The sequence below is a fragment of the Lycium ferocissimum genome, chromosome 11 (genome assembly GCF_029784015.1).
Source record: "Lycium ferocissimum isolate CSIRO_LF1 chromosome 11, AGI_CSIRO_Lferr_CH_V1, whole genome shotgun sequence".
NCBI lineage: Eukaryota > Viridiplantae > Streptophyta > Magnoliopsida > Solanales > Solanaceae > Lycium > Lycium ferocissimum.
Window position 1 is genome coordinate 27768931 of NC_081352.1, and position 15398 is coordinate 27784328.

Below are 15398 nucleotides of genomic sequence, written 5' to 3' on the forward strand. Positions count from 1 at the left end.
AACTACATGCACATAGATGCATTATAATCTAAAGTGTTGGGCCCGTGCGCAGCACGGGCATAGGCCGTCTAGTTAACCTTTATATAGACGACAGTACGCCAATGCATGTTTTGCAATTGATTAATAAAAGTATATTAATTAAATAATTTTGTCATCATTTAGTTTCCGTACATATTACAATTGTGTAACAGAATCATAAGTCCATCACAATTATGTGATGGATTGTTCATCATAAACTTTGTTTTTCTGAAAAAAAAAAAAAAACCTTAATGCATATGCAGCCCCCTAAATTTGTCCTTTTTTTCATTTTGGCATCTCAACTAAGTGTTGTTCCTATTGAACCCCTGAACTCGTCCTCAAGTGTGTCTATCAAACCCTCTAAATCTGATTTTTATTAGAAGCAAAAATTAAATTGTAGTAATGAAGGTGAAGTAATATTTTAAATGTATGGTAAGCTATTCTTTTGGTCATGGATGTGTTTATTTCGGATTTCGCTCTTCCATTTACACTTAATTAGGAGCTTACTCTTTTTTCCCCCTCAATTGCTGTTAATCTTAACTAAAAGATGGCATGATTAAATTAGAATATATATTAGCATGTTGCTACATTGAAGATAGAATACTATGTAAGTCAGATTGTGTTTGATAAACACACTTGAAGATGAGTTTAGGAGTTCAATGGGAACCAAAATGGAAAAAAGGGGACAGGTTCAGGGGGCTTCATATGCATTAAGCCAAAAAAAAAAAAAAACTAGTGCAAAGTTTGCGGATCAATATGTTTGTCACAAATTTGTGATAAAATTGTAACGGATTGTCATTTCCATCATAAATTTGTGACATACAATTATTTCCATCACAAAATTGTAATTGAATTGTGACAAATCATCATATCCGTCACAAATTTTGTTCATATTGATGAATTTCGTCATAAATCCGTCACGAAATTGTGATAAATTTGCCTATCACAGTTTTTTTTTTATATCACAATGTATTCCTTGTATTGGCATTGCTACAAACCAAAACTATAGAGCTTAGCCACAAGAGGCATGCAGGGTGTAAACACCACAAATCCTTAATTTATATTTGAAACAGCAATGAAAACAGAATATATATATATATATATATATATATATATATATATATATATATATATATATATATATATATATATTATGACATGACAATTTATAAGAAAAGACATTAACATTATAGAGATGACTGAGTTACCATCTATGTCTCCTTATGTTACCCTTTACCTTTCCTCAAAGCTTTTATATCATTTATTGGAGTAAAAGTAGATTCGAGAGAAAAGCAATTACTGCCCTTATTTTGGACCAAACTTAAAAGGCTAATAACACATTTGAAATGGATTGGATGTCGTTCTTCATTGGGGAAGGATGGATGTTCACTATATAGTCGCCCACTAAAATAATAGCCAGAAAATATATATCTTGTATATTAAGATATATTATACATAAAAAAAAAATTATAGATAATAAGTTTATATTTTTTATACATTTGCCTAGTAACGATAATTACTTTGACCGAGTGGCCAAAAATGTTAAAAGCGTATGTTTTTTTCTGGTGAATTAATATTTCGATCCAAAACCCTACACCTTGAATGAACTTATTTGTTAGGCCCAAAACCATCAAATACTCAACAAAATCTATTATTTCGTCGGAATACATATCACTTAATGATCTAGCGACAAATGTGTACATAATATATGTCTTGCACCCATTGTTTTGATGTAAACACTTAGTGACCCTGAGCCAGTGTGAAAAAGTTTTTACCCTCCATTAGCGTGTTTTCTACGAGAGAATCATTTTCCGATGTTTGGTTAATTCAGCTCGAGTAAAATTGAACAATAATCGTCCTAAGATAGTTCCAGTTTCCAAAATATAACAGCAATTTTTTTCGATGAATCAAAAAAAGAATTTCCCTCAAAGGGTTTGAGATGGTGAAGATACAACTCTGAGAGAATTGCTATGTTGGATTTTACTACCTAATTTTGATGATATACAAGGACATCAATACACAATTTCTACTATACATATCTTTTTTGTTTCTAAATGTATATTGCTTCATTGACCTTGATTTATATATATCTGATTTCATGCCTTAGCTTAGAGGAGACAGAGTTCTTGTACTTGTAGGAGGCACAAGAGATTTTGCATATGCAATGGGTAATGCAATAAACTTCTTTGGTTTGCTCACATAAGCTCTCCGTGTGAAGTTGTTGTAGTCATTGGCTTCAATTTCATCGAGAATCTTGCGGTACAAGAGCAATGATGCCCACACCTGAAAAAACCGAGGAATGGGTGAGGTTATTCTGCCAGAGTAGTAAAACGAGTAAATAAATAAGAGAGTACTAAAGATACAATCTATGGAATATCGTAATTCTAACACAAGGTACTAGTTAGGTCGAATGATTTATTCGACCAATGTCATGTCAAGGTAAACATTCAAAACTACAAGCTCAATGCGAGGTTTATCCGTTGGTCTGTAGGTCCTGACATAAGGTTAGAATTCTAGCCCGTCTAGAGTCAAGGAACTGGTCAGGTTGATCTACCGAAATAATAGACGCGGGTAATAATAAATAAGAGAATACTAAATATATGAGCTGTAGAATTCCTCAATTATAACACGGGGTGCTTATTCGATCTAATAGAATGATTTTCCTGTATCCAAATCAACACCAAACTAAGACATTTCATGATCTGCAGAATGTCAGTTAGCGCAGAAACCTGGGGTATATCGCTTATTTGTTTAACACTGACATATTCCAAGCAGCCAAGAAAATGGAAAATACTCTAAACAAGAAATCATCTTCATATAACTAAGAGTTTATGAATGCTTACAGGCCATCTACTAGCTCCGCTCAATTCTGTCACTCCTTTCTCTGCCTCATCAAAGAACTTTCTTGCTCTATGGATTTGCTTCTTCATGAAGATTCTCCATTTATCGGTCACTCTTCCAGCAAATATGTCTTCGTCGGAGAGACCTGCCTGTGCTAATTCATCTTGAGGCAAGTAGACTCTTCCTCTTCTGGCACTGCAAGGAAAAGCAATATATAAGAAAAGGTAAGCCTTAAGAAATAAGAATATGGCACTTGACAAAAAAAAAAAATGATCGTGGCTGGTCAGTGTCTAAAGCTGATATGATGTTTCTAGATCACATTTCGCATTATTCTCAACTTATGAAAAGAGATTCATTTCCCTCTCTGCAGTTTTGCTAAATGAATTCCGTACCGTTGAGAGAGTGACGTTTCATTTCAATTTCTGCACTTTTTACTATTGCTGCAGTTATTTTTTATGTAATAAACGTCGACTAGACGGGTATAGTGGCATTCAAAAAGTTGATGTCCCCAGGATCCACCATAAATTAGTTTAAATTGCTATTGCCAAACGTACCATTAAAGAAAATATCACAATTTTATGGTGGAATAAAGAAGGAAAACAAAGAATCTTTTCGCTTCTAACGACCATTGAGCTTTAAGCTCTCAAAAGAAGCAGTATTTACCAACTAGATTAAATTCAGTGGACCAGAGATACAGCCAAACTTCTCTATAACGGTGTCGTTTGTCTGGATAATTTTTGGTTGCTTTAGTGAAATGTTGTTATAGAGAACATAAAATATAATATAACATGATAAAATCAGTTCCAAAAAGAGTTGGCTGTTATAGTGAAACGTTATTATAGAGGATGGCTGTTATAGAGAGGTCATACAGAGAAAAAAAAAATTATGTGCATAAAATGTAGCTTTGTACTTACTCTTCTCCAACATCTCTGAGTATGTTGGTTAGCTGATTTGCGATCCCCAAAGCCAAAGCAGCATTATATACACTCTCCGTTGTTGCCTTTGATTCAGGATCGATACCCATAATTGGAACACTCATCAACCCAACCGTACCAGCAACATAATAACAATAGAGATACAGCTCGTCAAAGTTTCTGTATCTCGACTTCCTCAAGTCCATACGCATCCCTTCAATCATATCTCTGAACGGCTGCAACATATATTGAAAGATTAGACAATTTACGTTATTGAAGAAAGCAAATCAACTTATGTGAATGAATAATGTATCTGTTCTGAATAGTTGCAACCCTCAAAAAAGAAAAGAAATGGTACTGAAAGAAGCCAAAAGAATTGTACTCAAGACAATAAGAAACTTATGAATCACATAAAAAACAACACCAAAGGGCGAAAAACCAAGAGTTCGCAAAAATGTTACTCCCTCTGGCCCAATTTACGTGAAGGTGTTTGATTGGGCATGGAGTTTAGAAATGAAAGGAAGACTTTTAACACTTGAGGTCTAAAATAAGTCATGCATATTTGTGTGGCTATAAATCATCTCATTAAGGGTAAAATGGAAAGTTTAAAGTTAAACCATTACTAAATATAGAAAGGTGTCATTCCTTTTGCGACTGATAAAAAGGAAAGAGCGTCACATAAATTGGGACGTAGGGAGTAAACAGAAAACGGAGTATATGTAGAATCTAGGAGGAGAGAAACAGAGATAGAAACAGAACTAGAGATCCAATTAAAGACATTTTCCAGAAGGCTGAAACAATATGAGTAATCTATGGGGAAAGCACTCAGCTAAAGCGACATAGAACTCTGAATAAGGCAAAGATAATCAAAGATCATAGAATTGGAAGACTAACCTGAATATCGACTGGAAAGTTGGAAACTGTATCGGACAAAGCAGCATCGAGCATGTCAAATGGCCGCCCATTGAAAACATCTTCTAGCCTGTCTTCCCATCTATCTAAGGCTTGTGGAGTAATATGTGATGCATTTGGGCCATCAACAAGTTCATCTGTTCTTCTGCACCATACTGTTTAAACAGAACACAATAAGAAACTATGCAACTATGAAGTTCACTACATATGCAACAAAACCAACCTCTAACAATAATTATAAAGAGTGTTCCCTTTGAACACTAGAGTAAAGATTGAAGATGAGAAAAGGGAAGTGGATTAATATAAGAGAGAAGGCTAGGAGTCTCTTAAGATAGAGGTTCCTCAAAAAGTTAAAGCATGCTACAAATATATATGGCTCCAGACAGAGGCAGGTCCAGTATTTGAAGTTTATGGGTTCTGAATTTGAAGTTTATGGGTTCTAAAATTTACTATATGTACATATTCAATGGATTTCTCAACAAATATACAGGGTTTGGACCGAAGTTATTGGAGTTGCTGAACCCGTACTTCCCATGCTAGTTCAAACTAGAGTTCTTTTTTCCATCTCCAATTAATCATATTTGTGTGTATCTGATACTAAATGGCTAGAAACCTCACCATATATTGCCCAGATAGCCTTTCTTCTCTCTGGAGTCATTAGCATAGTTCCTGAATAACCAAACAAAGATCAAATTAAGTCCAAAATCCAAACTTGCACTTAACCAAAAAAAATTGTAAAAGAACGATTAGATTAAAGAATGCTAACCTAAGTAAAACGTCTTTGCGTACTCTGCACATACTTCACTACACCGATCATATGCTTCACTCAACAAGCTCAAATTTCCCGGAATAGGTATGTCCGGCTTCACTTCTAACTCATCGGTAGATCTCAGCTGCCTCTTCACCAAGGCTGCCTGCTTCAAAACCACATCATATACCTTTTGTTCCGATGTCATCGTCGTCATTTCTCCAGCAGGAGTAACCACTATAGCAGACCGTACAGAAAAATTCCGTCCATTTTTAGTTCTTGATCCTCCTAAGCAAGAAAATCTTGAATTCCTATGCCTCGATGAACCAAAAATCCGGTTTCCCTCCCGGACGGATTCCAAGAATCCTGCCCCATTTGAGACCTCACAAGGAGATACATTAACCTGTGCCAAGGCAACAGACATTCTGAGCGGGAATTAAAAAAACCTTGATTGTCTAAAACAATTCCAAGGTTTACTGTCTTACTTTTTGTCACCTTCCAAACTCTTGCTTAATTTATAGAAATAAATTACTCCTCGTAGATTCCCACTAGAGTATATTTCCACTCTCAACCAATATTACCCACTTTCTCTTCTGTAGAAAAGATTATAAAAAGACCAACTAACTTTTCCTTAACTCAAGTAGAAATAACCTGTTTCTTGGTTTCTGCAAAATAAGATAAATAAAACATCATTCTTGATATGTAATTACCACCACAGAAGTATAAAATATTTGAACTTTAAGAAATAACCCCAAAAACTAGAACAGAATCAGCAATAAAAATTCAAACTTTAGAAAACAACCCCAACACTAGAACAAAATCAGTAATAAAAATGTATGTTGCTCGGACTCTTAAAATTTGTCGACGGGTGCATGTCGGATAATCCAAAAGTAGTGCATTTTTGGAGAATCCGACACGGGTGCGGCATCATTTTTGAAGAGTTCAAGCAATATCAATAAAAATTCAAACTTTTAACAAGAACCCCAAAACTAGAACAAAATCAGCAATAGTACCTAAAGGGTAACACACAAAATAAAGGATCTTTAAGACGCACAAATAGGAAAAACAAACTCCAATAATAGTGGAATCACACTATTTGAGGTAATGGGTACTTTCTAAATTTAGTCAACTAGATTATAATAAGCACCTCCACTTTCTTAATTGGGTACACTTAGAAGCTATATTCAAAAAGCAAGTGCTCAATTTCTATAATGGTACAGCCACAGGCGGAGCCAAAATTTGAAGTTTATGGGTTCTAAATCCTAATAAAATGTACATATTCAATGAATTTTAAACACAAATACAAAATTTGAACTAAAGTTACTGAATTCAACCGAACCCCACAGCAACAAACACACTACTAGAGCAATAGAAAGCTAAAGATTGCAACTTTGTACATCAAGAAGTGGAGGGAAACAAACCTTGATAATTGACAACTTAGTGTTGAAAAATTGCAAAAATGACCACTCAAATTCAACCTTTCTTTCAACAATGGCCATTCTCAATTAACTTTGTTTGCTGCTCAATTTCTACTATTGTATAGCTACTGGCAAAGCCAGAATTTGAAGTTTATGGGTTCTAAATCCTAATAAAATGTACATATTCAGTGAATTTTAAACATAAATACAAAATTTGAACTTAAATTACTAAATTCAACTGAACCCCATAGCAACAAGCACACTAACAGAGCAATAAAAAGTTACAAAAAAGTTAAAGATTGCAACTTTGTAAATCAAGAATTGAAGAGAAACAAACATTGATAATTGGTCTCCACTTAGTGTTGAAAAAATTGCAAAAATGGCCACTCAAATTCAAGCTTTCTTTCAACAATGGCCACTCTCAATTTCTACTATTGTATAGCTACCGGCGAAGCCAGAATTTGAAGTTTACAAGTTCTATGTACATATTTAATTAATTTTAAATACGAATATAAAATTTAAACTAAAATTACTAAATTCGACCTAACCCATAGCAACAAGCACACTAACAGAGCAATAAAAAGTTACAAAAAAGTTAAAAGATTGTAACTTTGTAAATCAAGAATTAAAGAGAAACATACCTTAGTGTAATGGCCACTTAAAATTCACCCTTTCTTGCAACAATGGCCACTCTCAATTACAGTACTTTGTTTTTCTCACACTTTTTGCTCCACACACATTTTGGTTTCTTTATAGGACTCATTTTATATTATCTTTTTCCATTTGTGCTGATTGGAAATGAGTGATTCAGAATCCATCTGCTCTTTTTACCCTTTTAAAGTAAATATGAATTCTTTTGGACATTATAAGGACACGTAGATTTTCAAAATTAATGTTGCCACTGTCAAGTTTTAGGAGAAAATGACAAAAAATGACCCCTTATCCTTATGTTTGGTGCTTGGTTCAAATTAGTTTCTTATATGTATATTTCTAAGTAGTTTTAGCCCTTTAAATTTGTTAAAAGTAAACATTTTTTTTGTTCCCCTTAAATGCTTTAGCAAATTCTAATTGTTAGATCTAAGGGTAACTATGAAAAAAAAAAATTAACCATAAACACCTAAATATTCCATCAAATATTAAAAACTGCACTAGCCACCAAAAATATATTGTAACAAGTTTTGAGATAAAATGATAAAAATGGTCACTTGTGGTGGGGCTTAGGTTGAACGTAGACCTTTGAATATATATTTTTTAGTAGTTTTGCTCCTTTAAATTTGATAAAAGTGAGCGTTTTTTGTTTCAGTCAAATATTTTAACAAAAAAATTTTGTTTTATACTGGGGAGAACCGTGAATAAAAAGATTTAACTAGAAACACTAAAAAAAGTTTCATCAAATCCTAAAACTTGCTACAACAAAAAAAAAGTGCATTTAAACAACAAAAAATATAAAATTAAAAATCGAAGAAGGTGCATCTTAGAATGCTACACCAAATTCTACAAAATAGACTAAAAATAATAGAAATTGGAAAAACTGCACCTTCAAATGAGAGTTTCCACTAAAACCCTTTCTTTTCACAATGCCGTCGAATTTAACAAATAAAGTATATCAAATATTTGACGAGATCAAAATATCTCACCTTTAAATAATTAAAATTGCTCAGAAATATATTGAAATGCCTACTTTAAACTTACTCTAAAAATATGGGATCATTTTTATTTATTGACTTAGGTCAAAGTTCAACCAAGTTTGCAGTAGGTCATTTTAATATCTAAAAATGTATATTTCAAGTAATACGTTTAACTTCTGGAATTATGTAACTATATAGTAAATTGTTAATAACAGTGTGGCCAACATTTGCACTAAAGTGAACACAAAAGAAAAAAGAAAAAAAAAATGAAAGAAAAGGACAGAAAAAATAGCAAAATGGTGCTTTTGGGCTCAAACACAAGAACGCATACCTACCTTGAATTTCCTGACCATTGTCCATTTTTTGTATCAAGGAAATGTTGGGTGTGCGAACAAAGTATCACATTGGTAGCTGGAAAGAAAAATGAGCTACTTATGAGGAGTTGGATACTCTTAATGATGTGAGGCCTTTTGGGGAAAACCGTGCGAGCTTGGCCCAAAGCGGACAATATCGCATCATGTTAAGAGTATTTTTGAACCGTTTTAGCCTAACAACTGGTATCAGAGCCAATGGTTTGGCGGGACAAGTATGAAGATGGCGGAGTGTGGCGTGGGGGCCGGCTTAGTGCCTTTCGCTACGTGGGCGACAACCTTTACCCATAGCTTTGAAGACGTATACACAGCCTTTGGGCTTCGGTGATCGTAACTACTCTGACGATGTGCTGTCACGACCCAAACCGATGAGTCGTGATGGGATTCTGACCTCTAGCGACCAAACACCCCTAACACGTATCTGAAACATACTGAACATCAAAAGCCCATAAATGGCATAAACTGATCTCATAAGAAACATCAGAACTCTGTATAATCTGCATATATATGCACGACACGCGAAAGAACAGTGCAAGCCAACTAGGCTACTACATATACTGTACACAAAAGAATAGAAGCCGACAAGGCTACATCATCTGACTACTACATACAACGTCTACGTACCTCTACCGGAATAAAAGTTGTAGAAAGGATGAGACGTGGGCCGTCATACCCATATACACACACACATCTCAAAAGCGGGCATACTAAACCGACCGTAGCTCGGATCGAATGGGAGTACATCCGGCCATCGCTAGATCTAGAGGTCCCTCGAGCCGGACCACGTGTCTGTCTCCCTATACCTATGGGCATGAACGCAGCCCCCCGAGCAACGGGGAGTCAGTACGGATAATGTACCGAATATGTAAGGCATAAGAACAACATATATACATAAGAGTCATGGATAAGATCTGAACTCATAAACTGAAATGACTGACTGCAGTACTTGTATGAACTAGTATCTCGCTAAATACGCATAAACCGCATAATCGACAATGCCCCGCGGGCACATAATACGCATGCTCATACCTATCAATGATGGTCGTGCATCTATATGTATGCGTATATAACGCCTGATGTATGTGCGTATATAACGCCAGTAAGCCTCTATGGCATCTCGTCATATCATATTGGCTCCTCTGTGGCCATAATCAATACCATCATCATAGTAGTAATGCATATATAATGCCTATATCTCTCCTCATACTTTACGTATATCTAATATTCACGTATATAACGCCTTCTAGTCACGGGTCAATGTACATAAATATATAATGAATGTAATGCATGACTAAACTGTATGCACAGAACTGCTATATAAAACTGAACCCATGAATAGAAGGATTACTCATAAATGGGGTACATGAACATCAAAGACTGAAATACTTCTAATGCTTCTAAGAGTAGAGTAATATGGAAGCTCACTTACTCGCTTGTTGGATCATATCATAGGATCACGCCAAAAGAAGAAAAGAATGACCTTAACATAGCTAGAAGTATACTCAATCGTCCAACTTCTACCTCTCGAACTTGCAAGTCTACAATTAAGATAACATAGGGCTTAATTAGGCTATTTACTTCGCTCACTAACCATCCTTAAATATGTATAAAGCTCAACGAACTATAGACAATAATTCCCTTTGTAAGCTTACAACTCTCCAACTTCTCATTCGATCCCACATCAACTACAATACCGACATCAACAATGACAACACACACACACACACACACACACACACACACACACACACATATATATATATATATATATATATATCAAAATATACGTAAAACCGTTTCCAATCATCTCTTAAAATAACCCTATATCACTACATTGCCCTTCATCAACTTAACACTTCCACAATTACCTTCTCTTCACTTAACATCACTAAAACTCTTAATAACCAACTTAAATATAAGGGTAGAAATCATTTACATACCCTAGGGAGGGGGGGTCAAGGATCCCAAGAATCACTTCAACTCCCTAAACTTCACAACTTTAAAGAAACCCTAGAAGCAACCTTCTTCTTCACAATCTCGGGTTTACGGGGTCCGGGTCTTGTCAAATCTTCACTAATATGATGAAAATTATTGGGAGAGAAAATATTAGGGTTTTTCTGATTTGGAAAGGAGGAAAATATGAAATAGGGTCGTGAACCACCCATTATACTTGGAAGCCAAAAAGGCTATAGCGGTCCGGTTAGACGAGCGGGCGACGGCCCGTCGACTTGCTCCGTCGACCTGAGCCTGCAGATGCAAGGCTGCGGGACCCTGTCGACACAGCACGTCAACGGTCCATCGAATATGTCGACGACCCGTCGACGATGACTGGTGTCCTGCAGATTTTTCTGATTCAGTTCAGATCGCGTCGATTCGATTAGTTCAACTTCTAACTCTATAAATTGCCAGGAATATCTGCTGGTACCCTCGTACACGGGGTAAGACATTTTCTACCTCCAAACTCGGGCTCGGGTCTCTATTCCAAAGGCATACCCGACTAGGAAACCATATGTTCTACTACTACGAACACGAAGGGTATAACAGGTGACACATTGATACGTTGAATCTCTGACCCGTAATGAGTCATGTGGAACTTAGTTCGAGGGGAAGATTGTTGGGTGTGCCAACAAAGTACCACATTGGTAGCTGGAAAGAAAAAGGAGCTACTTATAAGGAGTTGGATACTCTTAATGATGTGAGGCCTTTTGGGGAAAACCATGCGGGCTTGGCCCAAAGCGAATAATATCGCATCAAGTTAAGAGTATCTTTGGGCCGTTTTAGCCCAACATGAAATTCTTATACGAGTAGTATATATTTATGCGTATCCGCACTTTGTTTGTATTTTAAAATGTAATTTTATATTTGTCTATTTATATGCATATACATATGTATGTTTTTTATTTTGAAATGTACAACAACAACATACCCCGTATAGTCTCACAAGTGGAGTATGAGGAGGGTGAGGTGTACGCAAAGCTTACCCCTATTTCTGTGGGGTAGAGATATTTTTGATAGATCCTCGACTCAAGAAAATTGTTTTTCAAAACAAGTTTGAAAGGAATGCAAGAATCAAAGGCTATGATAAAATATGAAGAAAGAAAGTATTGACAGTAGAAATTGTAAAAGTAACTAATTACACGTAGTTACTTAAGTAATTTAATAGTATAACAATTATTCACACATTATCGGGATATAATATTAAAATCAGGAACTACGTATGATTAGATTTTAAATAGTATAAACATGTAACAATCGTTCCATAAAAATTCCTTTTTTTTTTTTTTTTAAGTAAATTTTGCAAAGTTTGATTGTTTTAGACAACGGTCCAAAGAGGGCGGTATGCTTGCTCACTTAACCCATTTTGGCCTAACCAAACAGTAAAGAATGGATGCCCGCCTAATTCAATCCCAAAAGTTAATTCAATCAGAGTAAGTGAGATCCTAAATCCATATAAAAAGATCAAGTCTCTCATCTCTAGCCGATGCCGAAGAACTCAACACAACGTACATTTAAATAGCCGGACAAGTAGTGGTGCCGAATAGGGTTATGACTTATGACTGCATTGTTTAGTCAATTTTGCTTCAATTCATATCAGTTGAAACAATCTTTGGGCATTAGTATCAGCTTAAATAACCTTTGGACAAACTAATGATACGACAATTTATTAACTCAACTATTTTTATTCACATAAACTCAATTCAACGTGTTCATCTGATCCCCCTACTCCGGAATAAATATTGAAAGATAACGTTATCAAGAAACAGAAGTGCTCCAACTGGTTGAGTGTACACGTGTAACCACCTGAGTGAACATGCAAGATTCTTTCAATTTTTGATAAAGTAGTAGTGAAAACAAAAGAGAAGGTGCAAGTGGAGGGAGCATATATAACCGAATTTAGAAAATAAACCAAACCAATTGTCTCTACAGCAAATAGCAAAACCAGCCCTATGTGGTCTAAAATTAAAGACTGTCAACCGTTCGGTTCAATCAATTATTTTAAAATTCTTATATTATATTATATTAGATTAGAATGTTATTTATAGTCAAAATTTTAACTTTATTGGACTCGTATCAATAAAATGTTAAGTGATCGGCTTCCCGCAAAGACGCGTAAATATATGTTAAGGGTCCATTTATTAAAAAAATGGATTTTGGGTCTAACTCAACATCAAAACCTAACTCATGAGGTGAAGATTGTCCAATGCATATAAAGAGATCGAGTCTCACATCCTTTAGACGATGAGAGAGACTCAACAACCCCCCCCCTCCCCCTCCCCCTCCCCCCGCGCCCAACCCCCCCTCCCGCACGCTCGGACACGCTAACTAGAGCATGAATAATAAAATTTGGGGTCCCAACATTGGTGAAATAAAGAATTGAGATGAATCTGGCTCTAATACCATGATAAAGAAGCGGACTCTGGTCTAACTGGGGGTGTTTATCGGTTGGTTCGGTTCGGTTTTGTGAATAACCGGTTCAGTTTATCGGTTTTCAGTTTGTAAATATGCTAAAACAAAACCAAACTGATAAGATATTCGTTATCGGTCTTCGGTTTATCGGTTTGGGTACTTAACAGTTCGGTTTTCGATTTAACCAATCAGAAAATGCTCCGCTAATTTTTTTTCCTTTCTCTTAATTTCGTATGTTCATATATACACTGCCTCTATGCATAAAGTCTACACAAATTACAAGACAAAACTATGAAATACATTGTAGAAATCTTTCAAAACAAAACAAAGCCAGTTCACAATTCATAAACAAGGCCAGCCTGGTTTCGTATGAGTATTGAGATTTTGAGATCAGAATAAGTGTGCCTGCGGTAAGTAATTTAGAAATAGGTTTGTATTTAAAAAATTTTAAGCCACTAATATATAATTTGGGATAAAAAGATAATTTTAATATAAACTTATTGGGTTACCAGTTTAACCATTAACTAAATCTTTAAAACCGGAAACCAAACCGATAATCCAATAAAAAAATTTACAAAACCTTTTACAAATCGCTAACCCAATAATCCGATATCGATAAACCAATAGCTTTTTTTTTTTTGTTCGATTTATCGATTAAACCGATTTTTGCACACTGACACTGGGTCTAACTCATTCCTAAGAGCTAGTTCATGAGGGGAAGATTGTCCAAAACCATATAAGGAGACTACATCCCTTTTTATCCGATGTAGATTCTTCAGCACCCCACCTCACGCTCAGGGCTGGACAAAAGCATGATCAATTTAATATAGAGACCCAACATCGGTAGTAATAATTTGGATGGTCTTTGTTTTGATACCCTATTAAGGAAATGAATGTTAGGCTTAACTCAACTCCAAAAGCTAGTAATAATTTAGATGGTCTTTGTTTTGATACCCTATTAAGGAAATGAATGTTAGGCTTAACTCAACTCCAAAAGCTAGTAATAATTTGGATGGTCTTTGTTTTGATACCCTATTAAGGAAATGAATGTTAGGCTTAAGCTATTTCCGAAAATTTAGTAATAATTTAGATGGTCTTTGTTTTGATACCCTATATTAAGGAAATGAATGTTAGGCTTAACTGTTCCATTAATGAATGTTGGAATTAACTCAACCCCCAATTTGAAACAGTGGCGGAGGATTATCCAATCCCTATAAAGAGACGAAGTCCCCATCCTTTTAGCAAATGTAGGAGTTGCAACATTTCTCTTCTAGGGAGAATTGATTATTACAAGTTGTGTTAGTCGCAAGTAATGAGTATCCGATAATTGATAGTAAGAATGATAAGAAAACAAACCTTATGCTTCTTAACTCACCTCCGAAATCATATATGGAATGAACTAACTCATCTCACACCGATGTGGGAGACTAACATTCTCGCACTTTAAGGCTAGAAATTTAGAGCCTGGACAATATAATATAGGGATCGAACATTGAGTTAATCAATAATTGAGATGAGTCACAATTTAATATACAAACAAACAAAAAACAACAACCCAATGTAATTTCACAAGTGAAGTCTAAGGAGTCACACTTTAATATCATGACAAAAAATAAACTTTGGACAGAACTCTCCCCAAAAATCAGCTCATGCGATGAAAATCGCCCCAGAACATATAAGGCGCCCAAATGTCTCATCAACCAACACAATATGGAAACTCAACACTCCTCTCCCACTCCACCACCCCCTCCACGTGCAGGACTAAACATTTAGAGCATACATAATGTAAGATGAGGGCTCAACATTAGGTAAATTATGAATTAAAATAAATTTGGCTTTGATATCATAATTAAAAAATAAATTTTATGTTTAATTTAAGCTGAAAGACTAACCCATAAGATTGAATTGGCCAAGACAAATAACTAAACAGATTATCCTATCCCACACGCCAATATAAAACGCTAATATGGAATACGCACAATTTAATTTGAACACCACTATCTTCCAATAAAAAGAAGAAAGTGTCAAATTCCACACTCAAGTTGGAGAGCAACTAGACAAAAAAAACTAACGAACTGTCTAGTGTCTAAAGGGCAATATTATTTAAAATTAGAGATGAAGCCTAAAGTCTTTAGCATGGA

General features: G+C 35.3%; 1 protein-coding gene across 1 annotated transcript; it reads right to left on the minus strand.

Annotated features, from left to right (window-relative positions):
- Nucleotides 1–1874: 1874 nt before the first annotated feature.
- LOC132037352 (phytoene synthase 2, chloroplastic-like) lies at nt 1875–7653 on the minus strand. The gene is made up of 7 exons (XM_059427853.1): nt 7493–7653; nt 5452–6098; nt 5304–5354; nt 4668–4840; nt 3774–4009; nt 2862–3054; nt 1875–2301 (listed from the first exon to the last, which is right to left on the minus strand). The coding sequence occupies exons 2-7, from the start codon at nt 5855–5857 to the stop codon at nt 2122–2124; spliced, it is 1239 nt and encodes a 412-aa protein (XP_059283836.1). The 5' UTR covers nt 5858–6098; nt 7493–7653; the 3' UTR covers nt 1875–2121.
- Between the last annotated feature and the right edge of the window lie 7745 nt (nt 7654–15398).